Source organism: Musca domestica, unplaced genomic scaffold, assembly GCF_030504385.1.
Source record: "Musca domestica strain aabys unplaced genomic scaffold, Musca_domestica.polishedcontigs.V.1.1 29, whole genome shotgun sequence".
Taxonomy (NCBI): Eukaryota; Metazoa; Arthropoda; class Insecta; order Diptera; family Muscidae; genus Musca; species Musca domestica.
Window position 1 is genome coordinate 1,075,446 of NW_026712296.1, and position 18,171 is coordinate 1,093,616.

The window sequence follows — 18,171 nt, forward strand, 5'->3', positions numbered from 1 at the left end:
GATTTTTTGACAATTCCATTGAAATCACCAAAATATCGAATATCAGGAGATATCGATATACGATATCGTGGACCTATATGGGCAAATTTCTTCGAAGGGGAAGTACTCAGTGGATTTTAAATCAATTGAATTCAGAACAGTTCCAATAAAAAATGTGGCTAAAATCGCCAAAATACCGAATATCGTGAGGAACCGTTACATAGGGATTATATGATATCGTGAACCTCTACAGGCAATTTTCTTTCAGGTGGTAAAGTATCCATAAATAACTCCTTGTTTAGAATTTCTGACAATTCCATTGAAAAATGTGGCTAAAATCAATAAAATATCGAATATCGGGGGTACTGTTATATGGGAGATATACGATATCGTGGACCTATTCTCTTTTAGGTGGTAAAGTACTCACAAGGAAATCCTTGTGTGGAATTTCAGGCAATTCCATTGAAAACAAGTAAGCAAAGGCTATAGTCGCGCGGGGCCGACCATGTGATACCCTACAATATTACAATATGTTCGTAGTCACCATATATCCAAATCCATTTTGGAATATTTCATTTTTGAAATAAAGTCAAAGAGCCTTGCCCAGAAGTTACCCTTAGGTTTTTGACCCAGAAAAATTTGGCCAATACACACTCCGTAGTGTTGTTAGGTATACAAAACAATTGCACACGTAAGTTGTGGTCCATTTTACAGTCATCCAAAATGCTAAACTCACTCCTTAACTCTCTTCTGATGCGAAATTCCGTGTCGATTAGTTTTCAATTGTGGCCTATAGAGCGACTACAATATTAGAAAAAATTAATTTTTTTATTCCATTTGAACCTCTTAATTTACATCTTAAGAACAGTAGGCTTTAATTCTGACCCTAACCCTACCCCCATGCTAAATTTCGTGAGGATCGGACGATAATTGCGATATGCCTATGATACCTTCAAAACATAGTGTTTGGGGGATGTAAAAATTTACAATTCAAAATTGTAAGTCAAATTGAAACAAGTAAAAACAACATTAAGTTCGGCCGGGCCAAACTTTTAATACCCTCCACCTTAGGGTAAAGGAAACATTAGAAGAAATGTGGCAAAAACCATTAAAATGCCGAATATCGGGAGGTACCGTTATATGGGGGCTCTACCAAATCGTGGACCTACACATGCAAGGTTCCGCCAACGGAGCTAGAACCCATTACGACCTACAAATACCAATTTTCAGACAAATACGTGAAAAAAAGGGCAAAAATCATCAAATTACCGAATATCGGGAGATACCGTTATATGGGGGCTATACCAAAACGTGGACCTATAATTACAATGACTCGCCACACGAACTGGGAACCATTATGATCTACAACTACCAAATTTTCAGTGAAATTAGTGAAAAAATCAGTCAAAAATCATCAAAATACCGAATATTGGGAGCTACCGTTATATGAGGACTATACCAAAACGTGGACCTATACATACAATGTTTCGCCACACGAACTAGGACCCATTATGACTCACAAATACCAATTTTTACACAAATCAGTGAAAAAATGTTGCAAAAACCATCAAAATACCGAATATCGGGAGGTACCGTTATATGGGGGCTATACCAAATCATGGACCCATACATGCAATGTTTCGCCACCGGAGCTGGAACTCATTATGACCAACAAATACCAATTTTTAGACAAATTCGTTAAAAACTGTGGCAAAATAATCAAAATATCGAATATCGGGAGGTACCGTTATATGGGGACTATACCAGAACGTGGACCGATATATCTCATTTTCAATACCAACCATCCTAGACACAATACCAATTGCTCTGCTAAATTTTGGCGCTCTACGTCAAATAATGTGGGCTGTATCGTGATTTCAACAGACAGACAGACAGACGGACTTCGTTAAATCGACTTAGAATTGTATGCTGATTATGAATATATATACTTTATGGGGTCTAAGACGAATATTTAAGGATGTTACAAACGGAATGACAAAGTTAATATACCCTCCTTTCCAAGGTGGAGGGTATAAAAATCGCATGCGATAAAAAATATGACAAAAATTGAAAAAAGGGGAAAAAGCTATTAACTTTTTTATTGGAATATTTTTCCGCGCTTTTCTTAGATTTTATCTTTTTCTGGCAAGAGACCATTCCGAATTGATGGGAATTGTGAAAATCGGGCCAGCGGTTCTTGATTTATAAGCAGAATAAATAAGATCAATTCTTTTACATATATATTGTACCTACATCCGATTTCTTGGCAATTAACATCACTGTAATGGTCAGAAGTGGTCTTTTAATGTATTTGTGATTTGGCTGTGATTAAAATTATTCGCGGTTTTGTGGAAATTTTCCTATTTTCTTACATAAAAGTTAGTATTTTACCCCAAATTAATAGGTCTCCATCCAGTCCATGTCCATGTAAATTTTCGCGTCGATTTGTTCATAATTGTGGCCTATAGAGCAACTGCAAAATCAGGAAAATTTTCTGTTTTTCGTTCATTTCAAGCCCTAAACATCGTACGATCATCTCCAAAAACACCACCCATCATTTAGTGAAGGATATAAAACATTTCCTTTCCACATTTTACGTTTCAAAACACAGTGCAATGAAGCCAATGAAATTTATTTGCTATAAATTGCTATTGGATGTAGATGACGCTGATGGTAAGCAAAGTCAAGCCCTTCCCCCCTCCACCCAGCAAATAAAAGAGAGAAATATAAAAAGATCCAAAAAAGGAATGAACAACGAAAATGTTTGACAGTCAGACAAACAAACCGAAAATATGATCAGAGAAGAGCGGCCGGTCGACAGTGGCTCTTGGCGTAGTTACCGTTGCCGCTGCTGTTTCCATTGCTCTTGTCCGCTGTGGATGAACTTGGATGACTTAGTCTTAACTGAAGCTTAAAACGAAACACACACGTTCCCCGATCATTATAGCCAAAGAGATTACAACACCGAAGAGGGCATAAAGATTGGACAAACAAAACAAAAATACGCGCTTAATCGGTTGCCACCTCTTGAATTCGGAAAAAATTAAAAATAAAAACAATTTAACAAAATACAAAGTGATTGGTTTTTTTTTTTTCTTGTGGCCTATTATGGCCCTTAAGGGAGCGACCTTCAAATGCCCTTTTACTCAAAGTGTTGCCAATTAATTACATCAATCAATGAATATTGATATGTTGATGGACTTTTTAGATAAAAATTAATTTTCAATTGATTAGTATTTTCCCTGGCGGAGAGGAAAAAACGGAGAAAGACACACACACACACCCACACACATACCGACATTGATGGGTTTCGTTTCATGGTGAAAGTAATTGTGATGTTTGCGTGCTTCTAATTACAACCCGGATGGATGGATGATACCAATCTTTGGACGACACATCGCTGTAATTAAAAGTTCGGACATAACACTGGTCCTGAGCAGTTCATGCAAGTCAGTGGGTGCTATAAAACAATAATCACAAAGTTGGTTAGTTACACAAATGTCACGTTTCAGGACAGTTCCAACAATTGATCTAAACTAGCAGTGTTTATCCAGTGTCAAAAACAAAGAAGACAAAACCCTGATGTGTGGTGTGTGACCTTGACTCATCAAGTCTGGATTTCTCTAGAGTCAAAAAATCCAAATTAAGTTCGAAACCATTACCGGTGTCATGGAGTGAAAAAAAAAATAAATAAGTCACAGTGTTGCAATCTAATCAAATATGGCCATTTAATAAATTGCCAAAACAAAAACGAACGAGACGAGAAAGAAACTCCTCACAAAAATCTCCAAATAACACCTACTACAGCTGTGCTTTGGTCACAACAACATTTGATTTGTTGCATTTAACCCTTCGATCAAAAAACAAACAAAAACAACAAAAATTCCAATCAATGCCTGGGTCGTTTCTTGGCCATTTGGTGAATTTGGTTTGGTCAATATCAGCAAACGCAAAACTCAAGCGCTCAAGCGTATAAGAAAAAAAACACCCAACAACAACAACACAATTTGTAAAAAACACAACCACAACAACGAAAACAAGTTTTGGCTTAAGTGTCGTTTTCTTTACCAAACTTGACCAATTTCATTGCCGTTAACAAAAAAAAAACACAAAAACCCAAACCACAATCCCTCCACATCCAAAAAAAATTTTTTGGGAGATCTTGTTATGACTTCTTTTAGTTTTTGGTTTCCGTTTCTTTGAGCTGTGATTCGTATGTTTTGTACGTCACTTCAACACTTGACATTATTTCAAAACAATTGTAACAACTGTAGTTAACTCGGAAATTAAATGTGTTATTTGAAATAGACATCAAAAAAAATCAGTTCAAAGGAAAATATCGTAAAAGTGCAAAGAAATAGCAAAATTGTAAATAACGAAATAAGAAAAAGAAGAGGAAGTGGAAATTCCATACAAATATTCAATGATCTATTTTCCATCGGTACGTTTTAAGTGCAATATTTTGATTGTGTTTTGAATTGAAACTTCAAATTATCATCATCATACACCACAAAAACAACAGTAATCATCATGTTTAAACTATCGCTACCTTGGCCTCTCCTTGGAGCATTTGCTGGCATTGTGGTTTCCGTGTTGGGCGCCTATTGCGGTTGGTTCATGTTCCCCAATATGGTGCACAAAAAAGTTGAAGAGGTAAGTTTTCGAATTTATTTATTATTTATTTCTTTAAAGGAAAATTGAAATGAAAACAATCCTTTCGTGATAAAAAAATGTTATATATTTTTTCTTTTTGGAACAACTTCTTTTTGTACATGAACATATTCGATCCACAGGTATATGCAAATCTGATCACAAAATAATATCCTAAGTTCAGTCGTCTTTGGAAGAAAATTATAAATTCTTCGAATAAAGTAACTCTTAATCTGTGTTTAATGGTCAAAATGCCTTTTTAATTTCGACAACATTTTCAAACTCTGGAATCCACAAATGCGACTTCTCGACGATTTTCCCTGTCCGTCTGTTGTAATTACGCTAGAGTCAAAACGAATAAAGAGAGGGCGCTAAAATTCTGCACAGAAAAGTCTTTTTTCTGCATGTAGGTCAAGTTCGACGATGGGCTATACCGGTCCACGATATCGTAAAGCCCCCATGTAACGATATCCACCGATTTTCGGTATTTTGTTGATTGTAGCCAAGTTTTCCAATGAAATTTTCTGAAAATCCACAAAGGGAGTGCCACCCTATATTCGGTACTTTGTTGACTGTAGCCAATTTTTTCAATGGGATTGTCTAAAAATAGAAGTTATGTCTATGTTTAAGCACTTTACGTTCTTGAAGTGGAATGTCTATATAGGTCCACGATATCGTATAGCCCACATACAACGTATGTAATTTCGTATTTAGAATTCGTAATGGGTACTATAGACTATGACAAAAAATTGTGTATGCAGGCCAACGTCTTTGTATAGGACCCATACATCAGTATCACCCTATATTCGGTATTTTGACGATTTTTCACCGAAATTGTTTGAATTTTCATATTTGAAGTTACTAATAGGTTCTACAGCCTGTAGCAGAAAATTGTCTATGCAGGTCCTGGTCTTCGTATATGTCCCCATATATCAGTACCTCCCTATATTCGGTATTTTTGATGTTTTTAGGTACAATATTCATCGAAATTGTTTGAAATTTATTATTTAAAGTTCCTAATAGGTACCACAGCCTGTGACAGAAAATTGTCTATGCAGATCCAAGTCTTCGTATAGCCCCGATATAACGGTACCGCCCCATATTCGGTATTTTGATGAGTTCAGCTACATTATTCACCGCATGTTTTTTACAAGTTTCGTATTTGAATATAGTAATTGGTTGTGACAAAAGTTGCCTATACAGGCCCACGTCTTAGTATGGGCCCCAATATAACGGCTATATTCAGTATTTTCAAGATTTTAACAGACAATTTTTTATAGATTTTTTTTGACAATTTTCAAATTCGTTTTAAATGGTGGAAGGTATTCAAAGTCCGGCCCGCTTCATACTTGTATTTTTTTTCATTTTTTTTTTTTTTTTTTTTTTTTTTTGAAAATTTCGACCTGTTGTGGGATCGGTACCAGAAGGAATGGACCGATATGGTCCATCTCCGAACTCGATCAAAGTTTAACAATAATATTACGATGTACTAAGTTTGGACCAAATCGGAATCGTTTGGAATCGTAACCGTGCGCTTCAGCCAGCCCGAAATACAGACAGGCGGACGAATGGACGGACATCACAAGGTAGACTTAAAATGACCTGAACCGTAAATGTCTAAAATGTCTAGCCATATGGCTGAGGGTATAAAAACTATTAATCTTATAAAGATCGCAGGCAGTATCCGATTTAGATGACACTTTATGCATCGAAATATTTGTATAAACCTTAGATCAGGTCCGGAAATGGATAAAACTGGCTCTCTCCCCAACAAAGTATCAAATTTTTGAACAATCATAATTCTCGAAAAATCTGAAATAAATACACGATTTTCACAACTTTTATAAATTATTCCCCAGTTCTCTACAAAGTTAATATATTGAATGTGGTCGCTTCAGCTATGGCTTTGGCTTCCATATATATTTCATCCGATTTGAGATTTTAGCCACATAAAACCGTAATATGCCCCTCATAACAATGATACTCAGTAAATGAGATCTGAGACAGCTTAGAAATATTTTTTTCCTAGATGGGTTCAGATTTGAATATAGCTCCGTAAACCGTAATATGCCCCTCATAAGAATGATACTCAGTAAATGAGATCTGAGACAGCTTAGAAATATTTTTTTCCTAGATGGGTTCAGATTTGAATATAGCTCCACAACATAAAACTAAGTTTATCAAATAAAGGAGAATTTTGACTTTCAGAATTGAAAGTCTGAAAATTAGGACAACATATGAACAAAAAAAATTGGATTTTAAAACCTAAAAGGCCTAAATGTTGGAACGAATCTAAAATTGTAGTGTGGACTTTTGGCTGACGAAGTAGCACGCACTTACTAGTCTTATATATGTTATATCTTTCGCAGGAGTATTCCAAGTAAATGATAATTATGCCCTACACCACATAGTGGTAAGGGTATTATGTCTTTGTGCATTTGTTTGTAACATGGAGAGGGAAACGAAATAAACCCATAGATCCTCTTGGTGATCAGCATAGAATCACATTTTGAGTCAATTTTGCATGTCCGTCCGTCCGTCTGTCCATGTATTTTTGTAAACAAAATGCAGATCGCATTTATTATTCGATTGAGATGAAATTTTCTAAATAACTTTTGTTTGGCTCAAGGACGAACCCTATTGAAATTGGTGAAAATCGGTCAACATTTAGATATAGCTCTCATATATATCTTCATCCGATTATAGGTTTCTTGTGCACCAAATGGCTAATATCAGTCCAAATGGTGTGAGTTTCGCTACATCCGACCGAATTCAGCCTACAAACATGTGATTCAAATTTGGTGAAAATCGGTTCAGATATAGCTTTAGCTCCCATATATATGTTTCATCCGATTTTGGTATTTAAATCCCTTACATTCGTTATATGCGCTGCACAAGACTGATATTTAGCACCAGATATCAGACATAGCCTAGTAATTCACAGATCAAATTGTATCAATTTCGGTTCAGATTTGGATATAGCTCCCATATATATCTTCATCCGATTATAGGTTTCTTGTGCACCAGATGGCTAATATCAGTCCAAATGGTGTGAATTTTGGCACTTCCGACCGAATTTAGTATAGAAATAAGTGCTTTAAATTCGGTGAAATCGGTTCAGATATAGCTATAGCTCCCATATATATATTTCATCCGATTTGGTGTTTAATACAATATACACATATACATAATACACAATTGTAATATACATCCCATAGAAATGATATTTGGTACCAGATATTAGATTCAGCCAAGAAATAGCTGTTTTCAATTTTATAAAGATCTGTTCAGATTTGGATATAACTTCCATATCTTTATCCGATTTCAGGTTTATTGTGCACCAAATGGCTAATATTAGTCCTAATGGATTTTCGCGCTTCAACCGAATTTAGCATAGAAGCAGAATTTCAAATTTGCTCCCATATATATGATTCAGTACGCCCGACTTTTGAGCTTTTCTTACTGTTTTTTTTTTTTTTTTTTTTTTTTGTAGAAATATATGATTTCCTCTATTTGACCTATTTTTAAACATTACAATTTTGTACATAACTTGCAATCGAAAAATTGAAATATTACCATCTTCAAAGACAAAAAAAAATTGCAAGATATTCATCGAGAAAATACGGTCCTAAAAACAGCATAAATGAGCTTTTTTGTTATTCGTAAACTGGTCAACATTTCATTATATCCATTAACTCCTATGTCTGTTTGTATATTGTCATGTCTATTCGTTTTTTTTATCGCCGAACTAAAACTTTGACATTTTATTTACACGTGGGCTGGCTGATGAGCAAAATGTGTCACTTTTTTTGGCTGTCCACTTTGTCAACACATTCGGGCAATAATTGTGAATTTTCCATGTTTCTCCTCTTTTTTCAAGCGTTGTGTTTTGAATATACTTCAGCGCACTATTAATTTGTTCGGTGTCTGTAAATTTTCATTGCCCATCAAAACATTTTTTTTTTAAGTTTTTTGATTTCTTGGAATAACCCTCAAAATGTTTGGTGTAATTAACAGTTTTTTTTTTTGTCAGCTTTATATTGTCTAGCATTTGTTGCACAATTGCCACACGCTTCTACTACATCAGTTGCATATTTATTAGTTTGATGACCATAACGATAAGAAAAATACACACAGTCGATAATATCAGCCAAGCCATAAATTCTAAATAACACGTTAAATATATATTCACATTTGACCAGGGTTAATGCTAATTGCCAAGTAAATCTGTTTTTTTTTTTTTTGGAATTTTGAAAAAAAAAATACAAGAATTTAAATCAGCTACTTTGTGGTCTCAAATAGAATTGAAATATAACTTCAACTTCAACTTATTACAGCTCCCGCAACAAAATAATTTATATTGGGGATTTTTTTGAAGTAGATCATACCACGTATAAACCTTTGACTTTAAGGAAGTTATAACTTAGAAGGCATAAGAAATTCTGAATCGATTTTCACAAAACTTGACGTAGAAATTTGCATCAAGTAAGATTGCTTTAGAGTTCAAGATATCATTTCGAGAAGGATATAAAAAATATATCGGAATGGAAACGTAAGCCCTAAATTCGCTGCATTTGGGTTGATATTAGCCATTATTCGGACAATAAACCTTACATCGGGTTAAGGATAAAAGGATGAGATAAAAAAAACTGCAACAAAGTCAACCGCCATAATTTTTCCTTTCTTTAAATTTTATTAAATGAAAGCAAAAAATTTCAGAAATAGCATCAAATTTTAGAATAAGTTCAGATATGTTCGAATTGGTCACTTTCGCACGAATTATGGTCTTCAAACGGTCAATGAAACCATCAAACGCTGTCCGAATGATGCTCTGCGGCATTTTGTCCCATTCCCGGAGAAGCGCTTGCTTGAGGTGATCGACACTTTGGTATCTGTTAGTGCCAACCTTGCTTTCCAAAATACTCCAGTCGCAATAGTCTAACGGATTGGTATCCGGAGATTTTGGTGGCCATTGTGCGCTGGAAATGAAGTGAATAACCTCATTTTGTAACCATTCCTGGATGGCGCATGCTGAGTCCTGTTGGAATGTCCAAGGTCTGCGACCAAAATGTTTGCGTGCTCAAGGCTTTAATACACCCTCCAATATATTTCCGCGATAATATTCGGCATTTATTCTGATGCCACGGTCGATTAATACGAGTGGAGAGCGACCATCGGCTGTTATGGCGGCCCACACCATCATCATGACCGGTGCTTGAGTTCTGGTGGCATTTTAAGCTGACCTTTTTGGCAAATAAACACGATAATATTGTTTGGTGGATAATAAATGCGATCTGCATTTTGTTCACAAAAATACATGGACGGACGGACTGATATGCATAAATCGATTAAGAAAGTTATTCTATGAAGATCTTCAAAAGTAAATATGGTTCTATCTCGCTTCCTTCTCCATGTTACAAACAAATGCACAAAGACATAATACCCTGTCGAGTATTTGTTCCATTTCGCAAAATAAATCCTCCTCAATTCCACAATTACCCCAAAAAAACAAAGCTTTGTACAAATTTCACTCAAAAAAAAAAATCAAACCCATTGTTAACTTGTTGATTCTCATTTAATTATTACGCTCAAATTGTCGGTTTTGTTTATTCTCTTTTATCGCCTGTCAATGCTAAGCATTGATAAGCTCAAATTGCAATTTGCCGGTTGTTGCTGTTGTTTTTTTTTTTTTTTTTTTTTTTTTTTTTTGTTTTCAATTCGATTTTGGCCCTTTTGTATTGACAAGCCCCATTCACTACTGGGGCTGAGAGTAAACAATCAAGACAATCGAATGAATGAACGAACAGTCGGACGAACGAACGTACGATGCAACAAAACCAACAACAACCGCCAAAACACACAGAAAATGACTACCAAAAATTTGCACTTGAAAACAATGAAAAAAAAAACACCACAATTTTAATGAAATACAATAAATTCAGGGTCAATAAATAAAAACAAACTATTTTGACTACAGCAACAGCAACAACAACAGCTACGAGTATTTACTATTTGTTCAGCCCATGAACACAAACTACGCGACAGACATTTGTAATTTGGGCTAAAAACAATGAAAGATCAACAAAAGTGGTAGCAACAACAACAGCAGCAGCAACAATTTTGCAAATAAATATTTAACAGTACATCCTGGATTTTATGAACAGTGTGGGAAATTGCACACCATAACTTATACTATATAGAGAGATGTTTCGCACTTTACTAATGATGCGAATATCGTTGTCTGACATTAAAAGGCATATAGAAGAAGTATTTTAGTACAGGTCTCTTTGAGATAGATAATATGATAGAAGATCACCTTCTGTTCTTTTTCTAAAAAAAGGCACTTCATAGATCATTTTTTTAAAGAGTTAGGTACTCTCCATATGAGAGCCCTACGTCTCTTATGTTCTACAAGCACTTCAAATATAAGATATTTTACCGATATGCTATACAAAGCAGATTATCAATGGTAAAATATTAAAAAAAAAATAAAGATAACATCTTAAATAAAACCTTTAAATCATTCTCAAAGGCTATAGACGGCCGGGGTCGACCATACGATACCCTACAATAATTTATTTGCGCTAAAGTAAATAAACGATAAACGAAGCCCCAACACATATATATATATAACTCCATAACTACTATTTACAAAACTATTCCAAACATCAAGGCTCGTTCTCTAATTTTCGATTGACATAAAACATGTTCCAAAATTATGGGCTAAATTTAAATGATTGATAGATCTGAAATCTGTTTTTCCAGAAAACTACTAACTAAGAATATATGAACGACTTCGTTGTAATTATTCGATATTTACTGACAGTATTCTAAAATTAAGATTCCTGTGTGAGATGAAAAAACTGCAACCAACTTCAGACTGCTGTCATTTCTAAATCACTCGTCCGACAGCTGTTAAAATTATTCCAGTGACCGTTCATTGTATTGTTTACAAGCGCACAAAAGCATTTTGGTGAGCACTTGCCAGAAAAAAAGTTATTCGTAATAGAATTCAAGCGTGATAGTGTGATTTCTTTATATTTGGTTAGAAGACAACAAGTGGCTATCGTTAGGGCACTCCAGCATTTAAATGTGAATAAATCTTTTGTGTCTCGTTCCATCGCTCGTTAAGTAATAGTGGTAGCGTAGATCGACGTCAAGGAAGTGGAAGAAAATAGCAAATTCAGCAGAAATGGTTCGGAAAGTAAGGAAGCGATAGAAAGAAAATAGACTCAAAATAGCTAAAGAGTTGCTTCGCTTGGCTGAAAGTGGTGAAATGCCGAATTTGGTTTTCTCCGATGAAAAAAAACATTCGTTGTCCAGCAGTTTGTAAAAAAACAAAATTATCGTGTTTACTTGCCAGAGAGGTTAGCTGAGAATGTGCACCTTCGGTTGGCCACCAGAACTCAATCCCCGGCCATGGTGATGGCGTGGGCCGCCATAACAGCCGATGGATAGTCCGCTCGCATAAATCGACAGCGGCATCAGAATAAATGCCGAATATTATCGCGATAATATTCTGGAGGGTGTATTAAAACATTTTGGCCGCAGACTTTGAACATTCCACCATCGCACTCAGCAGGCGCCACCCAAGAATGGTTGCAAAATGAGTTTCCTTACTTCATATTCCAAAATCTCCGGATACCAATCCGTTGGACTATTGTGTCTGGAGTATTTTGGAAAGCAAGGTTGGCACTAAAAAATACCAAATTGTCGATCACCTCAAGCAAGCGCTTCTCCAGAAATGGGTCAAAATACCGCAGAACAACAATCGGGCAGCTTGTGACGGTGTCATTGGCCGTTTGAAGCCCATAAATCGTGCCAAAGGTTACCAATTCGAACAAATCTAAACTTATTCTTAAATTTAATGTTAGTTCCGACATTTTTTGCTTTCATTCAACAATGTAATGTAAAATCATCAAAATACCGAATATAGGGAGATACAGATATATGATGGATATACGAAGATCTGGGCCTGCATAGACAATTTTTTGTCATAGATTGTAGTACCTATTCCGGTGAATAATGTCAGTAAAATCATCAAAATATCAGATATAGGGAGGTATCGTTAAATGCGGGTTATAACTACATGTAGACCCATATAGCCCATTTTCAATACCAAAACACATTAATATTTCTGCCATAATATTCATCCGAAAATCTGCATTATAGCTGGTTATATTAACAAAAATTCACAATTCTGTTTGGGATTTCTCTCAAAAAAATAATCTTAAAAAAAAAAAAAAAAAAAAAAAAAAAAGAATATATATATATATATATATATATATATATATATATATATATATATATATATATATATATATATATATATATATATATATATATATATATATATATATATATATATATATATATATATGATGAAAGCCTTAATTAAATTCTAAGAAATATTATAAAAAATAAGATATTCCAAGAAATACCTAGGGCATTTAAAAATAATCCACTTTATACGTGATAAACTTGAATGAGGTATATTCAGAAATGATTGTTTAACAAATCATGGGTTAATATTATCTGATAGTTAACTGGTCTTCTAATATTAAATTTCTAAATTACTAGCTTCTAAAACAACTTATATAGGATGTTTTGGAAGTCCCTTATAGATCTTCCATCCATAGATAACCTCAAAAATGTCTTTTTCTAAACAAGGACCTACAATAGGACTTCTACTTTCTGAAATTCTGCAAAAACTATACTAATTTTAAAATGCTTAAATTCTTTCGATCACGTAAATCATGTTTCCACTGTAAATCACACAAATATCTCTCACACACTGTCTCTTTGTAAATTTCAATAACAATAATGACGTTATTTACAAGAGCCAAAAAGTCAATTCATGAGCAGTTGCAACAACAACGGTAGGCAAACAAATCAAACAAAAAATTGGCACTGGCCCCAAAATCAGGGAAAAGCAACAACCATTAACAGCAGCAACAACAACAAACATATTAATAGTTTTCATTGTAAAATAGTTTTTGAATGATTTAGATCCAATGATACCCAACATTTGACCGAAGGACGATCTCCAACACCAAGAGAGAGAGAGAGAGAGAGAGGAAGAGAGGAGATGTATTTATGAGTGGTTTTTGCCAATAATTTGCATTTCTTCTAGCCAAGCAATCCGAACAATGGTCAGCGTATTTGTAAAGCAAACGGTGAGGGAGGTTACCGGGTGATGCGTCCGACGGCCACTTATTCGTGGTCACCGTTGGCAGTTGACACTGAACGGCAGACTTGAAAGTTTCGGTCATAAAACGTGACTAAAATTATTTATAACTGTTCGAGGGGAGATGGGCAAAATCAAGGCATTGATATTTTCGACCACCACACACCATAAACCTGAGCAAAGCCGTGAAAATGTGACCTCTAGTGTCACCCAGCGTAAAACTAAATGCCACGAATACATGTTATAGAAAATTGTATATTCCAAATCGGATTTGGAATTATTCTGTGATTATTCATTTATTCTTTGAGATATTGAGGTAAATAAGTAAAGTAATAGATTTTTAGAACAAATTTTATTGATATATGTATTTTTTAAGACAATAATCATGGTTTAAAATTGTGATTGATTTGTTGGTGCTTCTAAGACATAACCAAAAGTAATAGATGACACACATACCCCAGATCAGTGTAGGTCTATCCACACACAAATTCGAAACTATTGAAAAAACCATGTAAACGAAGACAGCAAAAAGTACAACATCAGTCCGGAACTGACTTAAGATATATTTTTACATCTCAGATATAGGGTTTTATTTAGAACATTTTTGAAGGAATACCCAGCTATAATCTTAGAAATTAATACAATTATTTACAAATAAAGATCAAGGGTTTTTTATGAATATTTGTTTGGAAAAATACTCAAGGTATTATCGAGATTTTTCACAAATATCGCCTAGAAAAATGGAAAATTGTAAAGGTTTTAAACGCCATTCTATAATAGTTGTTAAAGAAATACCACAGATTTAATAGTGAACTTCATAAAAAATTTTTGAAAAAATTAGGCTAGAACTAAGGATTTTTTTTAATAGATATACGTTTGGAGATATTTTGCACTTTTTAAAGGAACAGCTTTGCTTTAATTGTGGATTTTTAAGAATATTTTATTTTATATTTTTATTTAATCCAGAAGTTTTGAAAATATTTTTGAAAATAATTCAACCCCTTGCAATTGGGTGGTTTAAGAAATATTTGTTGAAAAAATGGTCCTAGTTCCAATCGTGGATTTTTATACTCTTCATCATAGTATGGAGGGTATATTGAGTTTGTCATTCCGTTTGTAACACCTCCAAATATACATTTTAGACCCCATCCGTCTATCTGTCTGTCCGTCTGTGGAAATCACTCTACCTTCCGAACGAAACGAAGTAGGTTGATAAAATTTTACTCAAATGTGTATTACGTCTGCAGAACTGTTTGGTTTTGAAATTTGTATGTAGGTCCACGTTTTGGTATAGCACCCATATAATGGTACCTCCTGATATTCGGTATATTGCTGATTTTAGCAACATTATTCACCAGAATTGTTTCAAATTTGGTATTTGAAGTTCGTATTAGTTATTACAGCCTATGGCAGAAAATTGTCTGTGCAGGTCCTCGTCTTCGTCTAGCCCCCATATAACGGTACACCAAATATTTGGTATTTGGATGATTTTAGCGACAGTATTCACCAGAATTGTTTCAAATTTGATGTTTAAAATTCGTAATGGAAACTACCGCCTATGACAGAAGATTGTCTGTGCAGATCCACGTTTTGGTATAGTCCCCATATAATGATACATCCCTATATTCGGCATTTTGATGATTTTCACAAGATTATTCACCGGAATTGTTTCTAATTTGGTATTTGAAACTCGTAATGTTTATTGTTCACCAAATGGTTTATTTATTGAACCAATTTCGTCACATATGCCGGAATTCAGACTGAAATTGTGTCAAATTTTGTGAAAATCGGTTCAGATATAGCTATAGGTTCCACATATATCTTTCGATCGGTTTTCTATTTAAATCTCTCACACCGTAAAATGCACTCCACAGCAACGATATTTGGTGCCGGCTATCAGATACAGATACAGATACAGATTCGGTTCGGAGATTAAGTGTAATGCCGAATAGGCAGTGATAATTGACGCTTTTAAGGACAATATTCATGAACCCATTGTTGAAAAACAGCTTCACACAATTGATTTCTTGCTTAAAAATTTTACCGTTCGTGTAGGCTACTGGCCATTCAGCCGTTTAAATGAAATTATTTTCGGAAGGATTGTACTTTCAAATAAAACAAAAATAATTTTCAGAAAATAATCAGTATTTTTTACTGGACTCCGACCCTTTAGTATCAGGGGAAAACAATATTAAGATAGAGTTTTTAGAACATTATTTTTAAATTTGATCATTACTCTTATTATTGGAAAATTTGCATTTAAAACTAAAAATTAATTTTATTTAACTTTATCTTACCCAATAACTTTTCTTGTGGTATCTTGTGGAGCTTTCTAATATTAAAAATTTATAAAAATCAAATAAACTACACTTCCATTTTGACCCAATTTTTCAGTTGATAAATGTTTCCAAAATATAAAAAAAAAAATAAAATATTTCTCCCGAAAAAATATTTCAAACTCACACGGCGAACCATTAATGAAATTGACTATTTAAATGTTTGACATTTCAATAATTTATTGTATCTTTCATTCCATGGAATAAACCGAAGAAAAAGAACGGAAAAACACATACACACACCGCAAGATAAACAACAAACATTTAAATTAAATATAGATGATGAATAGAAAAAATTAGACCCAAACGATTTCAACACACTCCGTCTGTTGTTCTTCCTCTGCCCTGAGATATCTCCAGTGCTTTGTTTCAAAGCTTATTAAGTTGTTTTATTTTAGAAAATAAACTACCTAATTGCCCCTCCAAAAATAAGGTCATACGGAATGCTGCTCCACTGATTGAGCACACCCCGAAACAAAAAATGCTGTAAAATAATTCTTTGTGAAGATCACTGAACTTAATTACCGTTGCCGTTTGTGGCTGTGGCCGCTGGAGTACGGGGGCGCGTTACTCCAGCTCAACGTTGGCCGTTTGCGGTTTGGTGTTTTATGTCATGTCATTGTCATTTTCGTTTGTTTTAACCAAATCGTTCACATCATTTAGACGCATTTGTTTTGAAGTTTAAGTCAAATGGCATTCATTCTTTTCTCTGTTGGTTCTTTGACATTACAAATTAATTACAAATAATTACAGGTCGTTAATTGTAATTTGAAGAAATATATCATAAAGAATAATGTCCGAAGAAAATGTTGGGAAGTCAGAAACCGTTTATCATCAAAGTTTACATTTCCTGGTGAGAAATTATGAAGACATTTTACAATACATTAAGGTAACCATAGAAATTTTTACATGGAGGTAAATTGTTGTATGCGTATAATAGCCCTTAATAAGCCCATTAGAATTAATTCGCAATAAATAAAATATTAATTTTTTTAAATTTATTTTTAAATTTTTATTTAACCTTTCAAAATGCGATATAATAAAATATACATATCTGATTCCCCCAGGCGTTTTTTTTTCTTTTAATATTAATACCCTACACCACACTGTGGTCAGGATATTATATTTTTATGCATTTGTTTGTAACATAGAGAAGGAAACGAGATAGAACTATTTTGAGATAGAACTATCTCGTTTCCTTCTCTATGTTACAAACAAATGCATAAAAGTATAATATCCTGACCACAGTGTGGTGTAGGGTATTAATATTAAATGAAAAAAAAGCCTGGGGGAATCCATGTACTTTTATAAACAAAATACATGTCGCATTTATTTTCCGATTCAGATGAAATTTTCCAAACAATATTTGTTTGGTCCAAGGACGAGCCCTATTTAAATTGGTGATAATCGGATCAGATTTAGATGGAGCTCTCATATATCTTCAACCAATTTCTTGTTAATTGTTCACCAAAAAATCAGTCCAAAAGTCCTAAATTATGGCACAACCAACCGAATTCAGTCTTCAGTCATCAAATTTGGTGAAAATCGGTTCCAATATAGCTATAGCTCCCATATATATCTTTCAGCCGATTTGGTGTTTAAGTTCCTCACATTCGTAATATGCATTCGACAACAATTACAGTTGGTATCAGATACCTTATAGAGCTCGGAAACACCTTTGCCAAATTTAATCGGTTCCGATTTGGATATATATCCTTAATCCGATTTCAGGTTTATTGTGCAAATAACGGCTAATATCAGCCCAAATGGACCGAATTTTGACTCCTCCGACAGATTTCGGCATAAAAGCAAGTGCTTCAAATTTTAGTTAAAATCGGCCTAGATATAGCTATAGCTTCGATATATATGTTTCATCCAATTTGGTGTTAACATTAGATATAACTCGAAAATATCTCTACCAAATTTTATCGAGATCGGTTCGGATTTTTATATACGTTCGATATACATCTTCATCCGATTTTACGGGTTTTGGCACCCAAATTGGATAGATTTTTGCAC

The 18,171-nt window shown here is 34.2% G+C and overlaps 1 protein-coding gene across 3 annotated transcripts in view; it reads left to right on the plus strand.

Annotated features, from left to right (window-relative positions):
- Positions 1-3,016: 3,016 nt before the first annotated feature.
- The window catches only part of LOC101895787 (sensory neuron membrane protein 2), an 82,668-nt gene continuing 67,513 nt past the window's right edge, over positions 3,017-18,171 (plus strand). The window contains exon 1 of one of the 3 annotated variants that reach the window (XM_011295504.3): positions 3,017-4,632. In XM_011295504.3, coding sequence (XP_011293806.1) covers positions 4,510-4,632 — 123 coding nt within the window. In that variant the 5' untranslated portion in view covers positions 3,017-4,509. The remainder of the gene's footprint in view (positions 4,633-18,171) is intronic. The other 2 variants (XM_005186602.4, XM_005186603.4) reach the window with 2 other exon arrangements.